General features: G+C 42.3%; 1 protein-coding gene across 1 annotated transcript; it reads right to left on the bottom strand.

Annotated features, from left to right (window-relative positions):
- Positions 1 to 233: 233 nt before the first annotated feature.
- Positions 234 to 8,388, bottom strand: pnrc1 (proline-rich nuclear receptor coactivator 1). Its single transcript, XM_060914041.1, has 2 exons — positions 7,682 to 8,388; positions 234 to 1,719 (listed from the first exon to the last, which is right to left on the bottom strand). The coding sequence occupies exons 1-2, from the start codon at positions 8,054 to 8,056 to the stop codon at positions 1,324 to 1,326; spliced, it is 771 nt and encodes a 256-aa protein (XP_060770024.1). The 5' UTR covers positions 8,057 to 8,388; the 3' UTR covers positions 234 to 1,323.
- Between the last annotated feature and the right edge of the window lie 533 nt (positions 8,389 to 8,921).

The raw sequence follows: 8,921 nt of genomic DNA, 5'->3' as shown, positions 1-8,921 counted from the left end.
GGGATAAGCATAATCTTTCACTTAAGTCTTGTGTAATTCTTATATTGTTAATCAATCAGGGCTTGGCCATTTATTGTCAAAAGCTTTCAAAAAGCCTGCCAAGTATTTCACCAATGGAAAACTAAACCGAGCATGCCAAAAAGGTTCAGAGACAAAAACGAACCTCCACAAAAACACGGATGCACACGAGGATGTGTGTTGTAGCAAGCAATAAGAACACAAACACCACAATGTAAAGGGGATGGCCGAATTCTTTATTTCAGTGCTTTTAATTAAAAACGTTCATAACGTTTATCAGACCAATTTAATAAATGGGGCTACAAGTTACTTTTGTACTTTTAAAAAAACAGGCCAAATATTATTAAAAAGTGTTGCAACAAAATGTGTTGGATTTGTGCGAATATAAAAAATATCTTGGGTTTAATGAATGTTTAGTCAAAAGGGGGAAAAAAAGATGGTAGATGCCTGGCTTTTCTCCACAGACATGTAAACATGTCAACCACAAAACCTCTCATAGTAAACATCATTTCATGTCAAAATACAACATTCTTAATGTAATAAACCAGGCAAATGCTACAGAATGAAAGAAAAAAAAATTGTCCATTACCAGAAGGACTGGTGCTTGTAGACTGATAGAACAAAATCAATTGTTTTCATAAGTGCAGTTTGCGATTTGTCCATTTGCTTCAGTTGTAGGCAGTGTTCCTCATACAACACAGTCCTTACGTTTTCAACTTCCTCTCCCTTTTATTACCTGCATCCCTGTCCAGGACAGTCCATGACAGCGAAGATGCGTTCAGCCGTAGCAGCGCACACTAGTTTATTCTCACATCTTGAAAGGGACCCGGTTTGGTTTTTCAGTCTTGTGCAAAACGATGCAAACCTTTTACATGTAACGCGTGTCCCGAGATGGCTCGCTGTGCCTCAATCAGTACACTTGTGAAGAGCATACCATCAGATCATAAGGGAAATCATAAGCTTCAGTAACAAAACTAGATTTACTCTTCGGTTAAAATAACATCCAAAAATATACACATATATATTACATGTCTTACAGTATTTACATTTACACAAGTTTAATAAAAAAAAAAAGGTCTCTTTCTAAAGGAAAAAAAGCAAGATATTTTTAATATTGCAATCAAAACTCAACACTTGTTGCAACAAGCTTCCAATATTTTTTTGTCCTGACTTCCTGGAGGACAAATTCTCTTTTGCCTGAGAATCCAATGCCTAATTTTTTCCTGCTGTGAAGGTGTTTACACAGCAACTGAAAGATCCAAGGGTTTGTTGTTTTTGGTGGTGGTGGTGTTTTTGTAATTGGAGTCATGGCTTGGACTGGACTTTCAATATGGTTTTTAGATGTACAGACATCTTCTCCCGGCTGCTGTCGGAATGTTTGAGGCCGTTTTCACCCACCCAGTGGCTCGGTGGCTTGGGCAACACACTCGGTGAAGGTGGCTCGCTGAACTTTGCTCCAGCGTAGGTCTTCTCTGTATCTTTAAGATTATCCTCAGATGAGAGGTCTCCATTCACGCTTCTTGGAGCGTTCGCTGAGCTCAAAGGCCTCTTCCGATCCCTGTTCTCGCATTTGGCATGCTTGCTCTTTTGAGAACGTGCGTTCAGGTTCGGCACGAACGGCTCGTGTTTGTCTGTGCTGTGTAGAGACGGCCTACTCGGCTGGCTTCCTCTTTCTCCTCTTCCTGTTTTTGATTTCAGCAGCTGAAGACAAACCGAAGAAAAAAATGATCAGACACTCAAACAGAAAGGTAAAAGGGAATGAAGTGCATCTGGACGAGCAGTCATGACAAACATTCCAAACTGCACGTAGGCCCTTTATGCCCCTCCTCTCCCTGAGGCTTTTATTGTTTAGGTTCAGTCTTAACACTCGATGAGCACTGACACCAAGCAAATAAAACGTGACCCTGATTAAAACAGGACATTGGATTTTCCCCATCACACTGGATTTTAGTGCTGTTCTTTTTCTCCAATACAACGCAATCTCATTAGAAATTAAAAGAATGAGTGTTTTAGACCAAGAAATGTGTAGCATAAGGGCAAACTAAAAGGATTAGATCACACACACACACACAGGCTGCATGATTAACATTTTAATTACAAATCATGACATTTAGCTTTCTTGATTTGCTAAAAATTAGTGCAAAAGTGAAGCCATTTGTTTTCCCTAACGGGTGTACACTAGTGTTGCATGTGTGTTGTAAATTAGCCAAATAATCATGATGAAAAATCGCCTGTGATTATTGTTAAATAATTACACAACTAAACTAACGATTGGACCTTTAAAAGGTGCATTAGGCAAGATTAGGTTCCCCCCCCTTCAAGATCAGGTCTAACACTGAGGCAGGCTGAACATTTGAACAAGTCCTGCCTAGGGGCCGACCGATAATCGGCCTGGCTGATATATCGGGCCGATATTCTGCATTTTTAGGGTTATCGGTATCAGCCATAATTTCCACCGATATGCCGATAACATGCCTTTTTGCAGCCATTTCGTTCCTAACGCGACTGTCACTGCACGTCCTTTCCTGCACTCGCTTCTCTGAGTTCAAGAACACGGTCCTGCCCACCACAACATCTGATTTGTTTGGCACAAGAGATATAGCCAATCGACACGCGCAGCTAAACACTCTGAACTGTTTCAAGGCGCCCGTATCAAGGTAAGGACACGCTGCTTTTGCCCCAATAAGTCATAAACACACAAGTTGCAAAAGCACATCATTATATGTTTACATTCTTCATCTACTACTCATTAAAATTGTCCATTTGCATCTGTGTAGCCAGGCAAACTTAGCTTACGGAAGTAAGCACTTGAATTAGCCTACAACCAACTAGTCTCGCTGAAACAGCATAACGTAGGCTGCAGTCATTTTTAAATCCCCGTCTGGAAACGTTGTGAATGTGTCAGTAGTTCTACTCGAACAGTAGAATGACAGCCATACAGAGAGGTGGTCAAGGCAACTTTATAAAGCGCTGTTTGAACATTTAAACAAGCCAGGTGTGACTAGTATTTATAATTCTTGCGCAAGTGATTCTCCTCGCTAGCGCTCCTGATTCGGAAAGCGATATACTCTTAAAGGAGCAGCCGCTCCTAATAGGGAGTGATGGCCTACTTTACTGTATGTTTGATTTTACTTTTTAAAAAATGCTGCAGGCAGCTCCCTACACTTGGTTTGTTATTTAAAAACTACTTGAAGTTGGTAAGTCTTACTTAGTTCTTAGTGTAAAAGAATCCAGAGTGTATTTTCATTTATTTTCCACTGAAAATGGTGAGCTGTAATATAGTAGGGAGTGATTTTATTTTTTTATTGGTGAATATTTTATTATTTTATTTCTCATTTTATTCTAACTAATGTTTGACTTTATTGTACAAATGCTGCTGGCATCTCCCTGCACAAAATTTCATGTTCAATTTTACAATTAAACATACATTTCATGGATATGAAGGTCTTTGTCAGTGTGTGCTATGTTTAATTTCATGTGAATTATAATGTTTACATTTATCGGTTGCACATATCGGTTATCGGCATCCCAATTCCATAATAATCGGTATCGGCCCTGAAAAAAAACATATCGGTCGATCCCTAGTCCTGCCCATGTTTGCAAAGTTCTGCCCCCAGGATCAACAGTGACACCTTAGAATATGCTGCGTTCATAGCCTTATAAGTGATAATGTGCAGGTTGCAGTGACTATTTCCCACCTTGACACATTTGATGTGCAAAGTGGTGTACTTTTTAAAAAGGGGGGGGAAAAAAAAGTTTGAACCCTTGTGTGTGTGCTCCCTGTTTCACGCAACATGGAAATTATATCGCCATTACCATCGACTGTGTGCGCGCTCCCCCAACTCTCAAAGTAGGCTGGCGGTTCCTCTCATTCCACTAAGCAGCCAAAACGGTGACCATTGAGGGTCAGAAGTGCCCAGCATTTCACACTCATCTTTTACATTGTGAGCTTCAAACAAACATTTTGGACTCATCAAAAGGTTGGGGGTTCAAGCCCCAACACCACCAAGCTGCCACTGTTGGGGGCCCCCTGAGGAAGGCCCTTACAGTGCTCCTGGAGCAGACAAGGTTATCACGACGGACGTGTGCCCTGACCCCAGCTTCTTACAAAGCTGGGATCAGAGCACAAGTCCATCATGACACAGTGCTCTTGGAGCAGACAAGGTTAAGGGTCCTCCTCAGGGGCCCCAACAGTGGCAGCTTGGATAGGTGAAAAGAACTTCTGACAAGTAAAGGCTGCTGCTTCTTCTGATAACACTAAAATTGATGACTGCCTTCTGAAACTGATCAGGATGGTCAATGCCATAGACTTAGGCTTGCTCGTCAGGGATACATTAATTTAATTAGGGATAAAGTTAGCTCATATGTTTAAAGTCTTTAAATTTCTGTAGCTGCTTTGCGACAAAGTCCGTTATTAAACGCGCTACACAAATACACTTGACCTGACAAAGTACTGTATCTGTATGTTCAGTGATATGAAGCCAGTAGTGTTCTAATCTAATGTAAAAAGTAGAGGTGGTGTCCTCGAACTGGACACTTCTCACAGCATCAGCCATGCAGATTTAAAGTCAATCCGTAAACATGGAAGCAACTAGTAGTTTAGAAGCTGACGAGTTGAATGGACTTTTTTTTTTACTGGTTGGAGGAAGGAAATTACAAGTTGCAACCTCGCCTTGAACGCAGCAGTAGAAAGTCTCTGAAATGAGTGAAGTGGTGCATCTTCAGCACAAAGAAGCTTCCAGACCAGGCGTCAGTTTTTGGTTTATGGCGTCTTAGCCCTATCGTTGAATTGAATCATGTTTGTACTATGGCTTTGAGTAGTTGCTAACAAAACAGTCCAAAATGAATCAAACGAACAAAATACGATTTTGCGCGTGGGGCTAAAACACAACACGTGATTTTAGAAGGTGTTACATGAAGTTCTAATTCTGTTTCAAATAGCTTTATTCAATTCAGATGATCTTCAAAAGACAAAATATAAGAAGCAGACGAAGTGAAACTTGTTTTTGTGATTGTATTTCATAGCAAGTTTCGATTCTGTTGTTTACATGCATGTCAATTTCATGTCGAAGTCAACATCGTCAGCAACAAAATCCTGACATGAAGCGCTTCAGTTCAGCTTTTCATAATACTCTGGAGGAGGTATTGCTTGTGTTTGCTTAACATCTGATGTACAACACGACTGAACCTACTAAAAAGACAAGAGGAATTCAAAATCGCTCCAAATTATTACCGGCAATTATTCACACCAAACAGTACTAAAGATGAGAATTCTGGTATCTGGTGGTTTTGCCCCTAGTGTATTAGGCCCATGTTTAAATGTGAAGAAAGCTGATCAAACATATGTCTCTGATTGATCATTCTAGATTTAAAGAGAACAGGACTTTTTTATAGGAAAGTTTAAACGAAGTTTTTGACTGGATTTTTCAGTTGACGGATACAGGTCATTTCGTCCAAAGCCTTTTTCATACACACTATCGATTATTTTATATTTCAGGCATAATCCATGAAACATTTGACAAAACCTCCTTCCTTGCGCAGGTCAGGGGCCACCACCACTGCAAAAGGAAAATGAAACCGGAAACGATGGGCATCAGCAAGCGTCAACTTTGGGTGCATTCGGCTGGGGCTGCTTGTGGGGAGAGATCATTTTTTATTAGACCAAATTACATAGAAAATCTATACTTGCACGACAACCTTTATTGGGGCCCCAACTATTGTGTAGGTATCAATCCTGTGTGCTTTGGCACGCATGCTGTTAATGAGGCTCAGAAGCAACAACAATGGATGACTGCTGCTTTACTGCATCCATGATATCTCGTCACTTATTTAAAAATGGCGACCTTTCGCGGTCTTGCTATTGTTGGTCTTAACAACTCCGCCCCCCCGCCCCCCGACATACGCGGTTCTATCCTCTGGCCTAGTATACCCCTTTTCCACCAAATCAGTTCCAGGGCTGGTTCAGGGCCAGTGCTGGTTCACAACTCGTTCAACTTGCGAGCCAGCTGAGAACCAGTTTGCTTTTCCATAGCTCGGGGTGCTAAGGGGAGCCACGTCAGTTACGTCGCTGCGTTTGCATAAACCTTGGCGCGAATATCGAAGCAACAACAACATGGAGAAGCAGCAGCAACAACAACGGATGATTTCGCATTTGTACAGCTGCTGCTTCTCAGCACTTAAAAATGGCGACCTTTGGCGGTCTTGCGATTATTGTTGGTCTTAACAACTCCGCCCCCCCGCTGACGTAAGCGGTTCTTTCCTCTGGCCCAGCAAAGAGTTGGTGCTAGCCTGGAACCAGTTTTTCTGGCCCCAGAGCCAGTTTTTTGTCAGTGGAAACAGAAAACCCAGTTCCAAACTAAGCACTGGCCCCGAACCAGCCCTGGAACTGATTTGGTGGAAAAGGGGCAACAGTAAGAAGGTTCTGGGTTTGAACCCAGTGGCTGACGGCCATGTTCTCCCCGGGCCTGTGTGGGTTTCCTCCGGGTGCTCTGGTTTCCCCCACAGTCCAAAAGACATGCAGTTAGGCTAACTGACTGCTCTATATTGCCTGTTGATCAAGCTCAGAGAGACATGCCAAGTTTAAATGCCTGATACCCCTTTTCCACCAAATCAGTTCCAGGGCTGGTTTGGGGCCAGTGCTGGTTCACAACTCTTTCAACTTGCGAGCCAGCTGAGAACCAGTTTGCTTTTCCATAGCTCGCGGCGCTAAGCGAAGCCACGTCATTATGTCACTGTATACGTCAGCGACGTCGCTACGTTTGCATAAACCTTGGCACGAATATCGAAGCAAAAACAACACGGAAGAAGCAGCAGCAGCAACAACAATAATAAATGACTTCGCGTTTGTACAGCTGCTGCTTCTCGTCGCTTAAAAATGGCGATCTTTCGTGGTCTTGTTATTGGTCTTAACAACTCCCCCCCCCCCGCCCGCTGACGTAAGCGGTTCTTTCCTCTGGCCCAGCAGAGAGTTGGTGCTAGCCTGGAACTGGTTTTTCTGGCCCCAGAACCAGTTCTTTGTCAGTGGAAACGGAAAACCCGGTTCCAAACTAAGCACTGGCCCCGAACCAGCCCTGGAACTGATTTGGTGGAAAAGGGGCATGAGACACACCAATGATGGACTGTTAATGTCCTCAGTGGGTGGGTGAGTGGGTGGTGCCCCTGCAGCCCCTAGGACGAAGAAGAAACTATCAAAGTTAGAAGAAACTCCGATTAGCTGCGAACTGAATCAAATCAAGGGTTTCAAATCCATGCAGCTCAACAGATAAGGATATTCTAAATTTTAAAATTCTAAGAATTTCAAAATTCTAAGAATTTCAAATTCTAGCTTCAGTACCGTTTGAAGTGAACTGCTGGTAATCATTTTGAATTCTTATCTTTAGTATGTTCGACCAGAACACCCTTCTTAGAATGACGATCCAATCTTTAGAATTTTTTAGAATTTAAATGAAAAATCCAGTCAAAAACTTCGAGTAAAAAATTAACTTTTAAAAAAAGGCAGTTCTGCTGTCTTTAAAATCAAAAGTGATCGATCATCGACACGAACTTTGTTTACATTTAAACACGGGGGGATAAACCGTTTGTTAACCCCTTCCAGTTTGTCTGTAAAAGTAAGGAATTAGGAAATCGAAACACTTCATAAAAAGGTGTGAGAGATGTTACTCACCTCCTTCTTGGATGTTGTTTTTAAGTGTGTCGAGCCACTCGGTGCAGTTCTGCTGGCCGGATGCTCGGTGTTGTTATTACTCGGTGACGTGGGGTTAACATCGCTGCTGCTGTTGTTGTTATTGTTGTTGTTGTTGACGTCGGTTAAACGTGTCGGGTTATTCCTCATCACCACCATCTGTTTATGGGCATTTCTGCTCTGTAAACGGACCCGGTGTCCTCCTTTCTTCAGCAGAGTTCGTCTGGTTGTGGACTTGTTCAGGTTTCCGCAGGAAATGAGTCGAGTCGGTTCGTTGTTCTCGACGTTATCCAGGCTCGGTTCAACACCGAGCGTTTCCCCCAACATCATTTCAAAACTGCTGGACGGAGGATACATGAGATACGAAGCGTCCAAAATGGCTTCCTTTTCGCTTAAAAAGAAGCTTCTTCCAAATCTAAGCTCACCTAACTGAATAACTGCTCAGCCAGTGAAAATGCTCCGAGATTCACAGATTCGTTTTCACGAAACAAGAACAACTTCGTCGAAAAGTTGAAGTGCTACAACGGACGAGCCAAGAGTTTGAGTCGAAATGGCGTAGCTTCGAGAGCTGCATACTGAAATGGCGTAGCTGCTGCGCGCGACTTCCTGTTTCGAATAGAACAACCACAGGCCACGCCCCCTCTCCTCTCCTCATTCCCGGAACAAAGGAAATCTAAAATAGACTTATTCCAGTGCTACAAAAACAAGCTGTTTTTTTTTTTTTAAATATTCTTGCTCTTGTCTCGATACGTTTCTGGAAAAAAAGTTTGGAAAATATCTGGTACTTCAAAATGATGATGATGAATGTTTGTTTTGTAGCGCGAGCACACATCAACAGACCTTCACAGTCATTTCGTTTCAGTGTGCGGTTAGGAATTACTTTAACCCCGCTAGAAAACATGGACAAACCGGAGTGTGTGTTTTATATTTTTTTATTAAAATAAAAAAAAAAATACATATATATTTCAGTCTTGAGAATAGGACCGCCCTGAACACGTCAAAAAAAAACCCCGAAAAGGGGATGTTCCACATATGGTCATGCCTTCCGGGGCATTACGTAATCGAAACGAGGAAGGAGTGGTGATGTTTTTTTTGTAACAATAGAAACCCCAGATGACTTTCCAGAATGTTTAACTCAGCAGACATTGGTGCAGGTTCAAATCGAGTCCCAGGAAAGACGAGTGAACCTACACTATACTATGGTCAAAAGTATGAGGACGCC

Source organism: Neoarius graeffei, chromosome 2, assembly GCF_027579695.1.
Source record: "Neoarius graeffei isolate fNeoGra1 chromosome 2, fNeoGra1.pri, whole genome shotgun sequence".
In the NCBI taxonomy this organism is placed as follows: domain Eukaryota; kingdom Metazoa; phylum Chordata; class Actinopteri; order Siluriformes; family Ariidae; genus Neoarius; species Neoarius graeffei.
This window is presented reverse-complemented; position numbering and strand designations above follow the sequence as displayed.

Bases quoted from the DNA above. Each gene is read 5' to 3' on its own strand.
- pnrc1 (XM_060914041.1), bottom strand. From the start codon at position 8,056: ATGTATCCTCCGTCCAGCAGTTTTGAAATGATGTTGGGGGAAACGCTC. The intron at 1,720-7,681 runs GTGAGTAACATC...GTTTGTCTTCAG, and splicing joins AAACAACATCCAAGAAGGAG to CTGCTGAAATCAAAAACAGG.